Source organism: Thermobia domestica, chromosome 15, assembly GCF_964235325.1.
Source record: "Thermobia domestica chromosome 15, izTheDome1.hap1.1, whole genome shotgun sequence".
NCBI classification, from domain to species: Eukaryota; Metazoa; Arthropoda; class Insecta; order Zygentoma; family Lepismatidae; genus Thermobia; species Thermobia domestica.
Window position 1 is genome coordinate 100,264,805 of NC_137468.1, and position 21,272 is coordinate 100,286,076.

Here is a 21,272-nt window from a genome sequence, read left to right on the forward strand (position 1 = left end):
TTATAACAGTAACCACCAGCAACCATGAAGCCACGTGGAAACTTCCCGCACATTCACTATCCAGTTAGAACAACATGTGGAATCACCGCACTTAGATTTCTGGCTCCAGTTACTTAAATTAAATCATTTTATGCTGCAGCTATTACTGAAGTATTTAATTATGAAATACGAACAGTTACAAATCGTTTTCAAAAATCTTCGATTGAGTGCGACATATGCTCACTCAAGAGTAGACTGCCTCTTGTTGATTTTTTCATAAGAAATTAATTACGCAACACTATAGGGTTGTTAATAAAATACTTGTTTATTTCATATGAACAAAATTACGTAACTCGTTTCTGAGAAAATTTTCTTTAAAAAGCTCACCCCCAAGAGTAAACTATCCCTTGTGAATGTTCTCAGGCCAGATAAATTATGCCATATTTTCAGATTAACAGTATGGCTTGTAAGCAAGAGTACGCATATCGGGCGAAAGAACGGACGGACAGATATTCAGAAACTAACTGTTTCGGTACGGTGGGTCCGTTGAAATCTTGAATTCGATTTATATTTTCACGATCACCGTACTTTCTTTTTTCCTATCGTCGTTTGAAAATAAAAATTACATAAATGTATGTGTAAGATGAGTAGGAGTTGTCAGGTTTCCCATATCCATTATTAAGAGAAAGAGGTTAAGATTATTGTATTGCCAAATCGCCTTAATACGGCGTTAGCACGTCGATGCTATGTTATCCTTGAGTGGGTATATGTCTGTTTTTGACCACTCTAAATCCATAAATATAAAAAGCGACAGTAAATATCCTGTCGTTTGGCTGACGGTGTAAAATGACTAAGGTTTCAGTGTAATTCGATATCAATCCCATTGAATTGTCATTCGATATCAATCCCATTAAATCGATACATATTTACGTGTACAATATTAAAAACAAAATTAGATAATTAAATAGAGAGAAATATTTGTTTATTAACAGTTTTCAAATATATTGAAAGCAGTTTTGCACTTAAAGCTACTGGAGCTCTTAGAGCCACAAATGTTTGTTAAAACATGAAATATTAGAAGGATTTTTTGGAATTAAATCGGCCAGTGCCATATATTGAAATGTATCGTCGCTGTACTCATCACGTAGAGAGAGGAAAATGAAAAATGTTAGTTAGGATGCCCGGCCGTGGGATTTAACTAAAGACCTTCATATTACGAAACGAAAACTCTTAACTGGACGGTGTTATGCATCAATTGACCAAGCGCCAAAACACGGTTTTGAGATATTGAAGGAAATAAAAACATGTTCCCATTACGATCCAGTACTTGGCGCTTGGTCCAATAGCTTTTTTTGAACGTTTAAACAAATAGTAGGGTTCAAACAGTTTTTTTTTTCTTTCTTTTCTTTCCTAAACGTTATTTACATTGTTTCCTACTCCTGATGTAAAAATCTCGAAAATCGGAAAATGGCGCTTGGTCAATTGATGCATAACACCGTCCAACTGTTCATCTATATCTATTTTTAAAAATGAGTAGGGATACTAGAGAAGGTTGAATGAAATAGAGTAAATGGGAATGAGACATTTTTTTTTAACTTAATAAAAGGCACTAAACTTTCTCCCTCCAATTTCTTAAATTAAACCGCGTTATACTGCAGTTATTACTGAAACATTTATATGTGAAATACGAGCAAAGTTATTAGACGTTTTCGGGAAATGTCCGAGGAAAGCTCCTATTCCTCCATAAGGAATATTTCCATAAAAAGTAGTTTACGCAACATTATAGATCATGAAGGAAATATTTATTTATGAAAGATGAAGAAAATTAGCTGAGTCGTTTTTTTGAGAAAAACGTCCGTAAAGAAAGTCACCCCCAAGAGTAAAACTACCCCTTGTGAATTGTTTCATGAGAAATGACTTATCCCGTATTGTGTTGTGTAATGTAGTTTTCAAAAAATACATTTATGTATATTTAAAAATTTTGTTATTAAAAATAAAAACAACAGGCTAAGTTTTTATAAACAAATAAATTCGCTTTTAAAGAAGTGAAATAAAAAAGTAACAATTTTAAAATACAAACGCAAACGAGAAACTCATATAAGTGAAAGTCTAAAACTAAAATATATAAACTAAGTAAAAAATAAACAAAGTGTTGAAGCGGTTAGAAACGTTAATAAAAACGGATTGGTTAGAAGTGAAGTTATAATTTGTATTTGAGTATAAGTTGTGTTAGTTAATAACTAAAGTTTAAATTGTAAAAATGGTTTACAGCTTGTTTATACCTTTAACTGTTTTGTAAGTAAAATTTTTGGTTTAATTATGTTACATACAAGAGGTTTAGTACATGAAAGTTTAAATTATTTAAATTAATTAAGACAGAGTTTGAATTATTTAATCTATATTTTTTGTTTTATTAAATTTGTAACTTTTTTAAATATATTAATTAATATTTAATGTAACTTTTTGTTAATAATAACTATATGTATTCTCTCAAGAATAATTGTATTCACATCCAAAGGCAATAATAATATAAGCAAGCATTCACTCTTATTTTATTCATTCTTTATATTTTATATTCTCTCTGTATTTTTTAAAATTACGAAACAGTTGTTATTGTAAATTTTCGGAACGTTTCGGGTTTGATTATCAAGGAAGGAGGTATACATAATTTCATATTTTAAAACAATTCTTCACATTTGCATTTCCATACTTGCCAGCGTATGAAACACACTTTTTTCTTTTGAGATAAATCCAAAAATGAAATGCATCTTATACGCTGATACAGAAATTTGATTACTTCAATAAGTTTTCCTGATTTTGTGCTGTTTGATATCTTATTCATTTCTTACGGTGTGCAACAGCATTCAGTTACATACAGTTCATTGACTAAGTAAATATAGTTTGGATACAGTCACTTTTGTTTATTATTTCATTGTACGAACTGTATGCGCTATGAACACACTCAGATAACCAAACTACTGTATTACGTTGCAGCTCGTACATACTGCAGTTTGAGCGAAGTATAGGCACTTCTGCTAGTTAAAATTGTCTTTCCTCAAAATTTATTTTAAAAATAAGGTGCGTCTTATATGCCGGAAAATATGGTGTCTGCTATCTCCCATTAGTTCTTGGTTGTAGTTTTAATAATTTCTATGATATTGGAACGCATTGTGTATCGAAAATTTATACCATTTGAACATTGAAAATTGTAAAGCAGGTTACCTTTCATGTTTTTTGTGGACCACCTTTTCAATGCGATTTGAATACAATGAATTGTAATAATATTGTGTTTATATTGCAGGTGTGGCAGTGTGGTGGTACTCTAGAAACTATACCTTGCTCACGTGTAGGACACATATTCCGAAGTTTCCATCCTTACACATTTCCAGGCAACAAAGACACGCATGGAATCAATACTGTTCGTCTGGTGGAAGTATGGATGGACGATTATAAAAGACTATTTTACATGTACCGGCCAGATCTCCTGGTATGTGTTTCTGTCTTCAATTTAAATATACTAGTTGTTCCTCACAAACATTCGGGCCACTGTACACTATAGATTAAAGTCGTTTATAATTTAAGAACTCTAACTTTACATTTAACTTTTTTTTTTAAATTTATTTTTTGAAATTTGCTCATCAAATAACTTGCAGTTACTCAAATAGATCCTTAAGTCTAAATGTTGGTACGGCCCTTGACCTATTTTGAAATAATTAAGTTTCATTTTTTAAGTTGCAACTAAAACGTTACAATAGTTTTAAATCTGTACTTTACCTAGGGCCGCCCTGTGCATTGGCATCATATGCCGCTCCCATTTTTCCAGAAAGAACAAATCTTAAAAGCCACTATTTTAAGTATGCTTCCCCGCCATGAACAACAGAGGGAAGAGAAAGAGTACTCGCACTCAGAAAGGCATAAACACTACAACTACAATCTCGTTGTGTCTGTTTTTTTCTGTAAATAATAATCTATTATGCTAATGAAAGATAAAGCAAACACGTCTACAGAGGATAGGCTTAAATATCGGGGTTCAATCTCAATATATCAGTTTGAAATTCCAGTGCAACTAGCTCTTTTACCTTTATTTCTTGATTTTCCTCCTACATTTTTTAAAACTTATTTCCGCCTTCAATAATAAGGAATTTGTTTGTGACAAAATTAGTTTTCATATCAAAATCGTGATAACTAACTAGATGGAACAGATGTTCACTACTGTTCGAGAATTGAATTCTTGTATTTGACAACAACTAAGCAATTCATGCTGGATTTGTTTGACTATTTCCTTTAGCACTGTACATGTGACCTTATTAAACTAATGCATCCAAAACGTGATTTATGAATGTAGTATTCAAATAGTAGATCAGCTTAATAAATTTAACTACCAACATCATGAAATGTGTTTCCAACAATAAATATTTACATAGTTATGACATATTTTATCGCTGCTGTCATGTCAGGACGTGCCATGCTGCTTGCGAAACCATTAAATTGTTACAGCAGCAATGTTATGGGCGGCTGATTTCAGGGAGCGGTAATCACAATTGGCCACCAGGATCATGCAATCTTACATCGTATGCCCTTTGTCTCTGGAAATTTACCAAGTCCAAGGTTTACAGCAAACACATACCAACTATTACTAAACTTGAAGAAGAAATCCGACGTATTATTGCAGCAACTGAGCGATAGATCTGCGAAAATCGGATCCAAATTTTGTCAAAACCTTGCGCAAGTGTCGTATGTGACATGGAAAGCACTTGGATACTATTTTTATTATTAAATCAGTGTTTACTTTTTCGGAGTATATCATAACTTTGCCAATTCAGACATAAATAAAGGTTCATTTTGTAAATTTACCTTCCCACCCATCATGACAATATGGCCTTGTGTCCATCTTGAAAAAAAAAAAAAAAAAAAACAGCTTTCTTACAAGGCTGGCTAGAATTTTTATTATAAAAAATAAACTAGAAATGTATTCTGAGGAAGGTAATGCTATACTTCCGAAACCTTTACTTTTCTAGTTTATTTTTTATAATAAAAATTCTAGTCAGCCTTATAAGAAAGCTGTGTTTTTCTTTATTCCACCCATCATATAACTAACTGTACTCTTTTTCGTCGTTCTTTTTCTCTTTTCCTATGTGGGGGCCGCGGTGGTAAAGCGTTCACCTCAGGTGCTTGGGGTCCTGGTTCGATCCCAGCCCCCGCCAAGTGAACTTTGTGGTGGACAAAACCGTGTGCGTGGGTTTCCTCGGTATTCTCTCGTTTCCTCCCACTTTCTTCATTCCACCATTTCATTCATTTCTCATAATCACCGTCTCCTTTAGCCTAACCGGCATAACTCTGGGATGTAAAACTTAAAGATTTCATTTCATTTTTCTCTTTTCCTATACGGCGACAAGATGATTGCCTTGCAAGCGTAAAAGTGTTTGTTAATTTCTCCGAATTCTTGTTATCATGACATCTTTTGCTATTATTACACCTATGCTGGGACTTCTTTGTTCTGACTACTTTGTAAATATAGTCACAAACGAGCCTTTGTTCATCGGTCATGTAATTAGTAGCAACTGTTAAATTGACTTTGCAAACTGATAATTGTTATATGGGTGATAGAAGTCTTTGCGGAATCAAATGTTTCGTACTAAAACGTAAGGGGAAAGGGGGAAGAAAAGTTTCCTATTGTTCGTACAGTTCTGGTGTTTGATTAACAAAAATTGTAGTAACAACGATACTTGACGGGATAGCTAGCATAGGCTTGTCTGATTATCATATGTATACAGCTGAGTGAGTAGTAGGACTTAGTGGTAATTCTTGTTAATTAATAGCATATATATTGAAGGTACTAGAAAATGTATTGCAATCAATCAAAAACGAATTTTTGACAAATTCCTAATTGCTTGTATTTATTATAAAATATACTGTGTGAAAGAGAAATTACACACTCACATGAAAATAAGCAAGTTTTTATTTATTTTTAGTGTTTAGGGTGTTTGTGTGTAGGTGTATCCATTTGAACTTGAATTGACAATGCAAATATTACGCTGTAGGAATTGGAACAAGATAGATACCCTTTTTTCAGTCTAGAAGAGAAGCATAGAAAAATTTAATGTCTTTCGATGGTCTTACAGAGGTATATATTAGATTAAATTGGCCATTAAAGTTCTTAGCTTTGACCAGGAAGTCTATCCTTAAGCGTACGTCCATAATTGGTTGAATTAGTCTTTAGCTCCGAGTTGCTTATCATTATTATTTTCTTTCTTTATTTCTTCCAGGAAATTAATTATGGCGATGTAAGTGCAAGAAGAGAATTGCGAGAGAGATTAAAGTGCCATAATTTTAAATGGTATTTAGACAATGTATACCCTCAAAAATTCATTTTAGATGAAAACGTTCAAGCTTATGGTCGGGTAAGTAATAATAGCAAAAAATATTCTATTTTTATCGATTTGAAATCGGAAATATTTATGTCATTCACTTTTACGTGAAAATTCTGAGTGGGTGAGTTCCTAGGTTTGTGAGAACTTAAGTGTAGCTCTATTTTTCGAAAAATCATTTTTTTTTTCTTTTATAAATTTATACTTAATTAAAGTAATAGTGCTTTCACATTAAACGAACATTTATTGAGTGTGGTATCGTGTATTTCTGAAAATTGCGATGGAAATAATTTGACAATATCTAAAAAGTCTTACGGCTTAGTTGTCCCTATTTCTTTCGTTTGTGTGATCTTGTTCGTATTTGTTTGTTTGTTCGTGTGTATGTATGTATGTATGACTGTGTTATTGTCTGTACAATGTGCTTTAGTGGTTCATCTATGTTAGTTTTTCGCATGCTAATGTATGTAGCGCGTGTGGGATCATATAAACATGTAAATTTTTATCCATGTTTTCTAAATTCTTCTGACCTCAAGAACGGCAAAAAATAGTCCATGCCTAGAAAAAGTAACAGTATTTGGAGATGCATATCACGTTAGTAGAGGATATGGGACTAATCGTTTCGCCAATAAGAAAACTTGGATCCAAATAATGTACATAAAAGAATAAGAAAGATGCCCAAAACAAGTACGGAAGTATCATGCTCGTAGTATAAGTGATACATTATTTGACACTGGTTATTTCAGATATTTCAGAGCGAAAGTCAAGAAGTATATTTCTTTGTTTTCTCCGGGCCGCGGTGGCTCAGTGGTAGAGCGTTCATCTGTGGTGCATTGGGTTCGATTCCAGTTCGCGCCAAGTGAACTTTGTGGTGGACAAACACCATGCGCGTGGATTTTCTCGGGATTCTCTGGTTTCCTCCCACTGTCTTCATTCCATCAATTTATTCATTCCTCATTGTTTCCTTTATCCTAGCCGGCATACTCGTGGGACGTAAAACTTAAAGATTTCATTTCATGTTTTCTCTGTTTTCTGAGGCATAGTGACTCGGTGCAAGAGCGTTTATCTCTGGTGGGAAGGCCACCTGGTTCGATCCCAAGGCGTGTAAATTTGTGGTGGATAACGTCATGTCGGTAAGTTTTTTCGGTTTTCCGTTCGCGCCCAAATTCTCAATCCACTAATCCTTCCATTATTATTTATTTCCATTAATTATTCGTCTTCTTTAGCCTTAATTGCATAACCATAGGATTGTTCAATTAAAAATTTTCATTTTATATGCTAAAGTGCGTGAGAGAGCACAGTCTAAGAAAACGAGTAACCTCGGTACTACTCCATTAGTCCCGTGAAAGAAACTACTAAGGTTGGTTTCAAAAATTCACCCTGGAACCTTAGATAGTTTCTCAATTGTCCTTTGCTATTAGCTACAGATCACTATGTGTAACAATAAGGAATACGAAAAATAAAGGTAAAAAGTGTGGATATTAATAACATGTAACAATGAGGGGAGTTAAAGAATTTAGAAGATGAAAACAAAAGATAATAATTTTAGATTTAAGTGTAAAAACGTGTGAAGGCGTTGGGAAAGTACAAAGCAGAAACTGTTGGAACTTCAAATCTAGTAATTAAAGTGATGGATACAATTGTGTGGGAGTGATTACGAAAAAGATAGCTTCAGGAAAAGACAAGGAAAAAAAGTAGAATTTGTAAGTGATACAGCTGTGAGTTTCAGACATCATAGAAGGAGAAAGATCTCATGGTAATACAAACATAGGCACTGCTCACTACGAATGTCATTATTTTTTTTTTTTTTTTTTTTTGTTTGTTTAACGTCCCACGTTTAGAACCGAAACTATGGGACACAATGCTGATGACATGGATGATAATGGTGGAATGGCGAAAATGGAGGGAAACGAGAAAACCCATGCATGCAGTGTTTGTCCATTACCAAGCCCATTTGACGGGTACTGGAATCGAACCAGACGCTCCACATAAGAAGTATTGGTGGTCTAGTTTGGATTGCATTGGATTTATGTTTAGCGACTCTTTCAGCACAAAGGCTATATAAGACATGGACCTTTAGTCTAACGTGAGATCTGAACCACATGACGGGGCCGCGGTGGCTCAGTGGTAGAGCGTTCACTTCTGGTGCATGGGGTCCTTGGTTTGATCCCAGCTCGCACCAAAAGTGAACTTTGTGGTGGACAAACACTGTGTGCGTGGATTTTCTCGGGGTTCTCCCACTTCCTTCATTCTACCATTTCATTCATTTCTCATCATCACCGTCTCCTTTAGCCTAACCGGCATAATCGTGGGACGTAAAATTTAAAAATTTGAACCACATGAGCTCCCGCCTTGAACCAAACTCAGGTCTCCTGCGTCGATTGGTAGTCTAGTTGTTCGCTTTATATCTTATTTAACACTTATTACAATGAAGTATTTTCATAAGTAAACAGACACCGCGGACACATCCAGTGTTGTATTTCCTGGTTACTACGTCTATAACAAAATATCCTTACTTACCAACCTTCTGTATATGCGTGAAACCTATTTGATAATCCTTTCTGCAATTACGTTTCATCTTAACATGGAAGAGCAATAGGTGAATTCAGAAAAGATAAGAAAATAGAAAGAAAGAAAAGGAAATGTAGACAGCCAGAATTTACTAATAATAAATAATATTCTGTTATCCAGTCACCACAAGAGAAGAAATATTGGAGTTTTCATTAAATTAACAGAAGTATCAAATAGATTATGTCATGATAAGGGAGATTCTAAAATAGTTTTATGTGCTCCCTCGTGGCTATATGGTCAATGTATACGCGTCTTCAGCGCAGGAGACCTGAGTTCGATTCCAAGCAGGATCTAATTTTTTGGATCCCACGTTAAGCTGTAGGTTCACGTCTGAAGGAGACACTGAACTCCAATTCAAACAACTGAAATAGTTTTTAAAAAACTCGAAGGTTCTTCGTAAACGAGACATCTCTTCAGGTCACAATAGTTACTGGCTGAAATAGATATTCCATTGAGAATTGTACATAGGAGAAAAGTAAAATGCAATAAGATATATACTAAAAAGTTGAAAAAGTAACAAATGAAGTATAGATTCGCTCGGAAATTCGAAGTGAAGTATTTAACAAACAAAACAAAAATGTACGCCTTCAATGAGCCGTGAGATGGGAGCAGCTTATATTTTGCGTACATTAAGTTACAAAAAAACATCACCGAAGCAGTGTTGAAGGGAGTAGAGAAATAGAAAATATGGGATTAAGAAAGTAGCAAAGAAGGAAGAATATTACAGGAAGCTGAGTAATGAATTACAGAGGGATTGACATAGCTAGGGCATTTCATATTGTAGAAATAAATGGATCGAGATAGAGGAATTAGGAAGAGTAGGAGATCGCGAAAAAGTGTATGTCAAAGCCAAATTAGTGGAAGTATGTTAGAAGAAAGGAGGGTCAAATATGACAGTAAAATAATAATTTAAAATATAGTGAAGGAAAGAAAGAAGTTTGAAAGGATATCGAGGAATTATACGGTGAAAGCAACTAACCATGGCCTGGTATATAATTTAGATGTTGAGAATAATAATAAGAAACGGAGGGTTTACAGTGCTGAGAGTTGAATTCGAACATGCCGTTCGAAACATGAGGAAAAAGCTTAGAAAGCAGTATTTCGTATATAATATGGAATATAAGAAGCAGAAAAAAATCGAGAAAAAAGTGAAGTAAGAAATATTTCGTATATATGGAATATATGAAACAGGCGAATTTCGAGGAAAAAGAGAAGAAAGAAATTTTTTATGTGTTATGGAATTATGAAACGAAAAGGTTTTGAGGAAAATGTGAAGTAAGGAATATTTCTATATGCTTTGAAATGTACGAAGGAGTGCAGAAAAATTTCTAACTTTGCCTAGAAAGAGTAGAACTAGAAGGACACATTTATTCAACATATTTCTCATTGGTACTCATACACTTGGTACATTGATATTACAGCTTTTCTAACTCTTGCAAATAAACTTATTTTAGTTGGGCTTAATGCCAGATCTCCGTAGCATGTTGTACGTAAGGAGTGTCTTCAAAATATCTTTTAGGCGTTTCTTGAGGTTCGGAAACAAATGAGAATCTCTTTGGACAGCTATCCGCGACGTTTCTTCTTAATTGCCTCATAAATCTGGTCGAATAATACTCACCGATGATATTGGAGTAGGTAGTCCACCAACAGTCCCAGAAAATTGAAGTCATGATCTATGCTGATTTCTGGGTGCAGAACATTTTGGGCCACGAAGACGTGGAGTGGCACCATTTCATTGACTGATCCTTGGTCTCAAGATAATAAATATGGAGCCAGGTTTCATCCTTAAACACTAATCGTACTTTTAATAATAATAATAATAATAATAATAATAATCCTCAAAATGGGCGAAAACTGCCTTGGGTGTTTCAACTCGTTCTTTCTGACCACTGACTATGCATTTCGACACTCACTCATCTACTTTGCCTAAAGCATATACATGTCGAGTATACTGCTGATAATGAACCCTGCATGCCCCCGTGTGATATTCAATGTCTTTTTTCTCTTTTTTTCCTGATATTCGCGTATCCTCAATTGGACAGCATCACATATTACCGGGTAGGTTTAGGTTGTAGGGCGTCCACTTATAGGACTTATCTGGCCAGTGTGAAATGGCCAGGTTTTAAACGAGCAATCCAGGTTTTGATGATGGTGTAGGAAGGACATTACTCTTCTAATGTTCGTGACATTCTAGTGTAAATGTCCTTGTAGTCTTTTCTCCTGAAGAAACAAAAACTTCTTGAATATCCGACACATCAAAGCTGTGAAGCGTGCTTGATTTTTCACCATCATTGTTTCAAGCCTGAAATACAAAGTGTTGTTAATCACAAGAAACCTATATTTATATCGTTACGTACCAAGATACTAAACATTTATATGAACTTACAGTCAGGGTTTTTATGTGGACAGGAGAAGGTAAAGTCAGGAAGTTTTCAGTATCCCCTCGTATGAAACAAGAATTTCAAGAAAAAAGTAAAGAAATATTTCGTATATGGTAAGAAATCTATGAAACAGGAGAATGGCTATGTGATTTCGTTTAACAAGAAAACAAACCGACAAAGATATGAAGAGTACAAAACAAGAGTTTAATATCAAATGTGCGAAAATTGTAGCGAATATTGAACCCAAAATTATGTACAAGAACAAAGAAGAAATTGAGGAAGAACAATTTGTGTTTGGAAAGAAAAAGAACATAAAAGAAAATATTAGTGTACGTTGGGTACTCTGTAGAAGTTTATCGGAAAACTAAAAGAAGTACATGCCGTGTTTGTTGATATAGAAGACGTTTTGACCAGGTGAAGTTGAGTATTTTGATGAGTGCGCTAAAGATAATTAGTTAGAATGGAAAACTCACAATAAATTTCTGTATAAGTCAGTAAGTAAGTTAGAATAGGAAAGACATAAGAGAAAAGTGCAAATCTAAAGGGGTTCACCAGAAATGTAGCCTTTCTGCAACAGTATTCGATATTGTTTAGTAGTAATTGTAGTTAAAGAAGACAGTATTTCGGCAGGAGGTAGAAAGGTTAAACGTTTTCGCTTTGCAGGTGATAAGACCTTAAGCGGAATTTGAAATGAAAAGCTCCACAATATTAAGATATTTTGATGAAAAACCATGAATATTATGGGCAAGTGTTCTACCAATAGTGGCAGAATACTTATAATGATGGTGGTCATCATGCAGCCAGCTAGCCTTCTGAAATGGTCCTAAAGCATTTATCTGTCGCAGGTTCAAATCCCGCTGAAGGCATGTATGTTATGTGTTGCCCTTTCAACATTCATTTCTTGTCATCATCTTTATTCTAAAAAGATAAACTTTGACCGTGAGCCACAGAAGCACAATGCAATGCAATAAAAGTATCCGTAAATAGGAATGGAAAAGTTAAACAGTGGCATGTATTGATTTTGAAATCGAATCCTCAGGGGTCTGCTAGAACTAAACAGTCCGCTCGAAGTAAAAATATAACAATACCCAAAAAAATGTTGAACTTGAAGCACGAATTTTGCTACTCTAATCATACAGTTCATAAACATTTCATGAGTTCTTGTGGTGTTGAGCTGAGTTTCAACCAATTCAAGAGTAAAAACCAGTGGGTTGCAGAACTTAAGTTTTACATTCTTTTAGAGCGAAGTTCCTTATATTGAGATTATAAGAAATATATCTGTTAGTCGATGTACCATTTATTTGACGTAACAACAAAGTTAATCGTAAAATAAACGAATAATGTTACGGAAGCCAGTTAAAAAGTGATTGAGCGAAGGACAGAATATTAGATACAATTTGTGCAGTTTGATAGTAATAACTGACTTTGAAAGCTATCAAAGAATCAAGACAATGTCGTAATCCGTTAAATGACTCTTAGTACTTAAATCTTGCTTGATAAATGTAGTTTTGTATATATCGATTAGTTTCTCGCAACTTTGACTGTGTTAGACTAACAAAAGCATTCAGGGGAGGTTACTAAGGACAGGAGTTATTCCCGAAATTATTCGATATAAACTGCTATTATAACATACATTTATGTAAAACGTGATTTCTGTTTCTTGTAGTCGCTGTGTATGTGTATGGTTTGGTTGTTTTGTCTACTAAAAACACGTATCTGTTAATGTTTGACCTCCTTGTTTCAATACATTTCTGTGATACTGGAAGGGACTTACAGTTTGTATCCTTTAAGATTCTTTGTTCATGAAATCTGCAGGTTGTGGAATGGTGTGTGGTTTATTGATTTTTTCTTGTTTTTGTACATGATCATCTGTGCGTTTGTATGTATTATTTGTGTCCCTTTTCATATGTTTCATTCGTGGAAAAACAGCGAAAATCTGTGAAAGTCTCTCTTATCATAGCAAGTTCGATATATACAGGGTATCTCAAAAATCCCCTGACATAGGGTAACTGTTATTATCAGAGTTGCAACATAATGTAAGAGGGGAAACCGTTTCCAAATATGACGTTTTCAATTTAAAGTGAAGGAATTTTTAAAATCCAACACTCTTCATGCGCCCAGTGTTAAATGAAAATGCAACAGGGTTCCTACTAGTCAGGGAAAACTCAGGGAAAATGGTACAGGACAGGGAAGCTCAGGGAAAAAGACTAGAAATCAGGGAAATTATATAAAATATATTTTTTCTAACATCAATTGTACACCAATTTCAACTTAGTTAACCATTATAATACCTATTTGTTTTTATTACTATTTTTTTATTGTTGTACATATAAGCAATTGATTACTGTTTGTCTCTATATAATAAATATTCTCATATATAAATATTCACCGTTATTTATTCCTCATTTATATGTCAAAGTAGTCCGATACCTGTCATGAAAGTCTGGGAATTTCCTGCCAAAGATTAGGAAAAGTCAGGGAAATAGATTTCTCCAGATCAGTAGGAACCCTGCAATAACAACATTGGAAATATGGTGCCTGACAACATAGTGTAGCATCCATCCTGTTTCTTCAAATGTTGTCTTTTACGATGAATGTGACCTTGCAGGGTTTTCAATCCACCCTTATAATACACTCCCATGACAGTTGTATGTGGTGGGACGACATGTTGGTACACCATTGCCTCGAATATCGAAAAATGAGATGACCATAACTTTGTCAGCAGAAGCAACCACTCTCGCTTTCTTGGGTTTGGACTCAGGGTCATAATGATGAAACGGAATATCAATGCACTGTAATGTTCTTCGCGTGTTATTTCCATGTTGCCTTATGCGAAACTGAAACTACATGTGCTTGAACGGCTGCCAAGGTCACATTCCTGACGTAATGGCCTTTAAACTTACTCGATTTATTCGTCACTTCTCCCACTACACAGACGTGTTTCGTTTTCTGAGTCTTGCTGTTGTATTCACGTCATAAGCACTGATAAATCAGTCTTCACTGATCAGTCTACGTTTTTTTTTTTTTGTTTGTTTGTTTGTTTGTTTGTTTGTTTTGTTTTTTTTTAAATCGTATTAGTGCCTTTAACGTATCATAAATTAAGTATCTCGTACGTTTTCTTTCGCTGCATGTTGTCCTTTGTTAGTTGTGTGGTTAGATCGTGCAAATGATTTTGTATTGTGTATTGATATGGATTGCATGTGCTTTAATTATAGCTACATGCTGGCCAAATGTAGCTAAATGTTATTCAATTAAACAAAATTAAAACGTTCAATCGTAAAACTTACAGTAATAGATTTAATATCCGCATTAGCATCTGCAAACATATTAATGGGGAAGAAGTAATAATTAAGATGTTGATGCTGATGTGAAAGAGGGCTTTCATCTAATTTCCTGTTTTGTAGTTATTTGTAGCAACATCATATTATCATTGTTGTGATCCATAGCTCTAATGGTAAAATATGCTGTAGCTGATGTAAAATTTAATTGACATGTTTTTTATTTATTTTTTTTAAAGAAATATTGCAAAGTGCATTAATTTAATTGTCCTGTAAAAAATTTAACATTTGCTAATTTTTGCTTCGTCTTTCCAAGGTTTAATTCGCTTGTAACATTGCATATGATTAACTGTTCAAATTTTGATCAAAGAACTTTGAAGTTACTTACAGGTGTATAAATAGTATGAGAAATGCATTACTCTTTCTTCCCAAAGCCAGAATTATGCAGAATGGTGAAGGGATTGTGGATCTGACGGTGGTGGTTTGATTACGTATAACCTTGTATTTTCCGTTAAGATGTTAGCTCTTAAAAGGTTTGTGGTTTACTAACCCTGTAGGTTATATTAAATAAAATAGTATTAATTATTCAAATAGTGTTAGTAAATACTAATAAAATAATTCTTAATAGTTATTAGGGCTAGGAAGTTAATGATTTAAGTAAAGTAAATTGCTTACTTTCTTATTCGTATTTTCTTGTAAAATTTATTAATTTAGTGCTGGAAAGCAATTTAAAAGTTAAGTAGGTATATATCAAATTTTCTGTAGGGTTTTATGGTTATTAAAATTTATTATAATGCTAAAGGTTAATATTGAAACTAATTTTGGATTATCTGAATTATAACTAGTAGAACTGACATGCACTGAAATTTGCACCTGGTTTTAACAGACCTTTCCTCACAATTAGCATTCATCCATGTGTCTTGAACAGGGTGATAAATATGTACTTTTACAAGAAGACCTATGTTGTGACTTGTCGGTAGTTTCAGATTTCTGGTGTGCTTATTTTTCCAGAAAATAGTAAGAAAAGAATCCTTACAATTTAAAGACAACATGCATACGCAGAAGATTTTTTTCTTGTTTTCAACGTTCCTTATAGCAGAAAGTAGTATTTAATCTCGTGTACCTGGAAATCAGGCATGAATCTTCGTTGTTATTAAAAAAAAGATAAAACCCCAGGACAGTAATTATAAAGGATGATAATAAATAAATTAATCTATATATATGAAAGAAGTAGTCCTGACTGACTGACTAATTAATAAGCCTGAGCTCCTTCGTGCCTAAGCGGTTCGCGTATACGCCTTTGTCGTGGGAGACCCGGGTTCGATTCTCAGCGAGAGCTCATGTGGTTCGGATTCCACTTTAATCAGTATTTCCCGTCTCATATAATTTCGCTGTTGAAAAGGACGTCAACTCAACAATTAATTCATAAGCCCAGGTCAAACAGTTTAAGCTAGAAATTTGAAATTTGGACAGGGCATAGGATTTGTGATGTTAAATCCCACTAAAGAAAGATTTTCGGAAATTCGACGTGGAAGGAGGGGAAAGAGGGTGACAATTGTTATCTTAAAATGTCCATATGTCGGAATCTCTGAATGTTACAGACATGAAATTTGATATATGGACTTCTTATTTAAAATAGTTTGACACGTTTTTCAACGGGTGAGAAGGAAAAGGGATGGGAATTACAATTATTATAATATATCCATATGTCGGAATTTCTTAAGGTTAGGGGCTTGAAATTCTACAGTTGCACGTCTCATTTGAAATTATTAGAAACGTTTTTTATTTATTTATTTATTTTCCCTAAAAAGGAGGAATAAAGGCGAGTAGAGAAAAAAATAATGGGTATTGCAATTTTTGAAATAAGAAGGCTATATCTCGAAATTCCTTAAGGTTAGAAGCATGAAAATTGGTGTTTAGGCTTTTAATTTAAAATAATGAAAGACGTGTTCGGCGTTTTTGATGTTTCACTTAGAAGGGAATTAAAAAGGGTGGGGCTGTAATTGTTAAAATAGCATGGCCATATCTCGAAATCCCTTAAGAGTAGAGACTTGTTAAATAATGACGTGTTTCAGTTTTAAAGTGTGTGAGCGGAGAATTTGTTTTTTAACATTCCTTCAATGTGCTTCAACCTTGTCACATTTCCCCTATTATTGCTGACATATTGATTATCTCAGAAACAATCAAGTAATCTTACAAACTCTACTACTTTTTAATCATGTAAACGTCCTTTATAGGTATATATGTTTCATATTTAATATCGGTGAGAATTAATCTAGTCAAGAACTCCAAATGATGTAAAACCATTGCGATTTGTTCATCAGTGAAAATTTATACTTTTTTGTAACTCTAGTGTAAGTTACATAAGAAGGAATGTATAACTTTAGAGCTATGTTTAATAACTATGTATAACTTTTCATAGTTTCTTAGTCACAGAAAATAATATTTTATTTTGGCAAAATTCGAGCCACTGATTTATATTGTAGATTGATCCAAGAATTATTTTACTTAGTAGAATATTCTGGATTGTACATGATTTAGAATGCTTAAAATGTCCATTAAATGACCTACCTCATTTTTCACAATTTTATTCACTCTTTGTTTCACAAAACATAACGTGTGTATTTGAGGAATGCGTATCCTTTGGGTTTAATTTTCTTCTACTGTAAAAATCATTAAACTCCTAGCTTTAGACCTTATTAATAGAAAATTACTAATGTTAATTCTGTACATACTTCTTAAGTGGTTTTCAATCCACTTCGTTTCACATTAAGTTTGCATAAGAATTCAGTGCAAGATTTTTTCCTTTCTTCGAAAGCTTTAATTTTTTTCTCATTCTATCGTCATACTACAGTGTCACGAAAATAGTAAAACTGCCACCAAACTGTTTATTTTCTTAACAGGTTAAGGATTTCATGCAAGATGATTATGATAGATGTAATTAGTCTTGCACGAATGTTTATTGTAAACTTAATTGGAAATGAAACTAATAATAGGCCTTTATATTCGGAAGTTTTTCATTATATGATAAAATGCCTTGTTTAAATCAAAGAAAAAAATATTTACATTTGTGTTACTGATAATAAGATATATCTTAACAAAACGTCATTTTGTTATTAGTGAACGATTAATATTGACAGAAAGCAAAGTCTGAATTGAAAGAAACGTGTATTCCTTCCTTTCAATATTGTACATACATAGTGGACATAAATTCTGTGTTATTGTCTTACTAACAACAATGTATAAGATAAAAGCAAGTTCAATAAACATCAGTCGAAAACCGCGTTGTTTCAGAGCTATAAGGTGCGAAATTGTGGAAAATTGGAAACTATCGACTTTCGTCAAAGCGTTTCGTAAAATGATAAAGTGGTACACTATTTAAATATTAATGTACAGGATTGTACGTACTTTGAAGATGAATTTAGAAGATTATAACTGGGTATCAAAAGGATTTCCAGTTATTGCCCAGCTTCAAAAATAATGTATATTTAGAAAATTGTCTGTTGAATTTGTAGTGGAATAATCAACTAGTCAACTAATCAAGGACTATGAATACAGAACCGTCACAGGAAATTTGTATACAATATCTCAGACATGACTCAATAAATTGTTTTCGTAAGCTTGTTCTGTTTTCAAAAATTCATGATAAAGTATGTTGAAAGTGATATCAGCAACTTCGCTGAAACGGAGAGCTTTCATTGATTCTAATATTGTTTAAAGTGGATGTATTAGGAGAGTCATCATTTGGTGAAATGCTGTTGAAAACTGCACCTCATTGGGAGGTGGTACTAGTCGTCTAACTTGAAGTCAAAATCCCATTGCATTAGAACTAGGCTGGTTAGTCGGGTGTAATCGGCTGACGTAGACCAAAGTCAGGTGTAATAAGTGTCGTTCAGCCCCTTCCTACATTGGAGGGATTAGAAATGTCTTTACGGAGGACTAATGACCGTTTAGTTTTCGGAACAACCATTCAGTGGGCAAGCGACATTAATTCTGCATGTATCGTGATTCTAAATATACATTGACATTTAGGTGGAGTTGATACTAATGTGTGTAAGTTTTGAAATCCTGTTGTTTTCCAGATAGTGTTCTACATTTCTAGCAGGCTAAATCTTTGAAAACACCCGTATTTCGTATAATTTGTACTTTTTAATGAGAACTACTAGCTTCAATCTTCAAGAAAGTGTTCTCAAGTTCAGTATTAATATTTTATCAGTTTATCATCTCTCAAATACGATAGTTTGTAAGAATTTTAGGTTTATTTCTACAGATTCAGGATAAATCCAAAATCAGAGAAGAATATCAAGATATGTGACATTGAAATAGCAGTTCGGATTTTGTTTTAAAACAATTAGCCTTAATGAAAACTTCAGCAAATGTGTAAAGTTATAATAATAATAATAATATAATATAACAATAATAATAATAATAATAATAATAGACGCACTTAGAGTATTAAAAAGATATTAGTTAAATATTAAAATATTTAGCTATTATACGTAAAATATTCTTACGTCAAAAATATACGTTTGTGTACAAACGTATGAAATCTTTAATATTTCATGCTTTTTCGTATGTTTTAAGTGCACAAAGCGATAGGTTTATGAATACTTCACTGCGGGTGAGTGAATCTCCTAAAAGAGTTCACCATAGTTTGTTTTGTGCTTTAATGATGTCCATGAAACTTCACTTAAGTTGACAGTACACTTGGAAAGAAACTTGTGTTGCAAGGGTTACCTGGAAAGTTGATCAAGAAAAATTGTAGATTATACACACTACGTAACATGTCTTTGTCGTGATGAATCGGTCTTCAAGCCCTTTGTAAAGAAAGCTAAAGCATCAAAAATTCATTGACAAAATTTGGTAGAGGTGGACTAAAAGGAAGTGACGATATGTAAGTTATCCCTTAATGGACGTCTGTGTTATTTTTTTCTTCCTTTCTTTTGTGTGTTTTAACACTTCTTGATGTTTGACAAGAGTGCGTTAGGTTATAGTGTTTCTCATATAAAGAAATATTATGAGTCCCGCTTACCTATATTAACCTTCTTGCGCTTTCTTCATTAAGAATAAAATATTAACGTAATACATGCTTAGTGTTGTCGAAAAAATTAAAAATTAACAAGGATATGTCTCATAATAATTTCGTTGTGTTTGTACATAAATGTTTAAATATTTTGAATTAATTGTATGACTTCATATTTATAAACATAATGATAAAAAACGTGAAGTGCAATTATGTTGTGCAGCGCAGATTGTACTTGTATATTTCACGCTTCTATTTAAACTAATACTGCAATTTCATGTTTGAGAGCTTTTGTCCCTCTGTAAAATTAGAGAATTCAATGTTGCGCAGAGATTTTTTCCTTTCACCAAGGAAATAGGCGTATTAACATTTAGAAATGAGCTTCATAGTTTATAAGATACTAATCACTCTTATCGCATATTTATGCAACATTGTATATATTGTACATTTCAAAACATAACTTCTTCAGTATCAGGAGACACTCCTGATATTTAACAGGCAGCGTTTCCTTAATACTCAACTACGCACTAGAACACGCAGAGCGGCTCTTATAGTACCACTTGATATATTACAATTTCCTTTTCAGTGGGACGGTAATTAATTTCAGATGAATATACGTAACGAGAATTTCATGTTTTGAAATGAACTATAGGATTAAAATTCATCCCTACGTCAAAGATGAGAAGAACATTGTGGCTGTAATTAAATAACTATAAATAATTAATATTTTTCTGACCAGAGTATGCATTTCTTTATTAAAAATCGTGTATCTTCTGTGTATATAGGAGAATACCCTGTATATTTTCAAATTCACTATCTTAAGCAGTATACTAAATATCTATTATTTTTTTCAGTTTTTTCTGTGTATATGCAAAATATTCTATTCGTGTTTTCCTACTTATCTACATTATGTAGCTTATTATTTTGTATTTCAATTAGTGTTTCTGTATTTGTGTGTCTGTTTGCTCAGTGCATTGATGGATATATGTAACAATATTTAACAACAGCTTCCATTAATTATTAGATATAAGATATTTCTAGACGATATCAATAAGATTGTGGAAATAAGTAAATAAATTTTAAGATATATATATAAAAAAATATTTCGTAACAGTTTCCATAACGTAACGTTATCTTCCTCAGATACATATTAACGTCTGAGGAAGATAACGTTACGTTATGGAAACTGTTACGAAATAATTTATTTTTAATAAAGAAATGCATACTCTGGTCAGATAAATATTAATTATTTAAATAATAATTCCAGAGTGAACATGGAGGAAGTTAAATAACTGTAGTATAATTTGTCTTATACAGAGTGTTTTAAAGTCCTATATTTTCCTTCATTTATGGTTTCCGTGTCCCTTTTTATTACCGAGTCTTTTTCGTATCTTCGCAACCAGAGATCGTGACCCGAAGAGGAATCTATCATTTTTTTTTTTTCACTTACATTTTTATATTTCTCATTAAATAACAACTTTAGGCGTATCCACTCGATTATCTCTATCCTTTCCTCTGTGCTTTTAGTCGCAATATTATGGATATTTTCCTTTTTTCATCAACAGCAGTGTTAATTTCGTTGATACGAGGGGCTTCCAATAAGTTATCTACCTAGATCTAGACTAGGAAGGGAGGGGCGGAGCATAATGACGCCATGGCCACTATGGGGAACCCC

At 33.3% G+C, this 21,272-nt stretch overlaps 1 protein-coding gene across 2 annotated transcripts in view; it reads left to right on the forward strand.

The window, feature by feature from the left end:
- Positions 1 to 21,272, forward strand: part of Pgant1 (Polypeptide N-Acetylgalactosaminyltransferase 1) — a 70,315-nt gene that overhangs the window by 20,439 nt on the left and 28,604 nt on the right. For both annotated transcript variants that reach the window (XM_081739996.1, XM_081739997.1), the window contains exons 6-7: positions 3,281 to 3,466; positions 6,246 to 6,380. In XM_081739996.1, the coding sequence (XP_081596122.1) occupies positions 3,281 to 3,466; positions 6,246 to 6,380 (321 nt within the window). The remainder of the gene's footprint in view (positions 1 to 3,280; positions 3,467 to 6,245; positions 6,381 to 21,272) is intronic.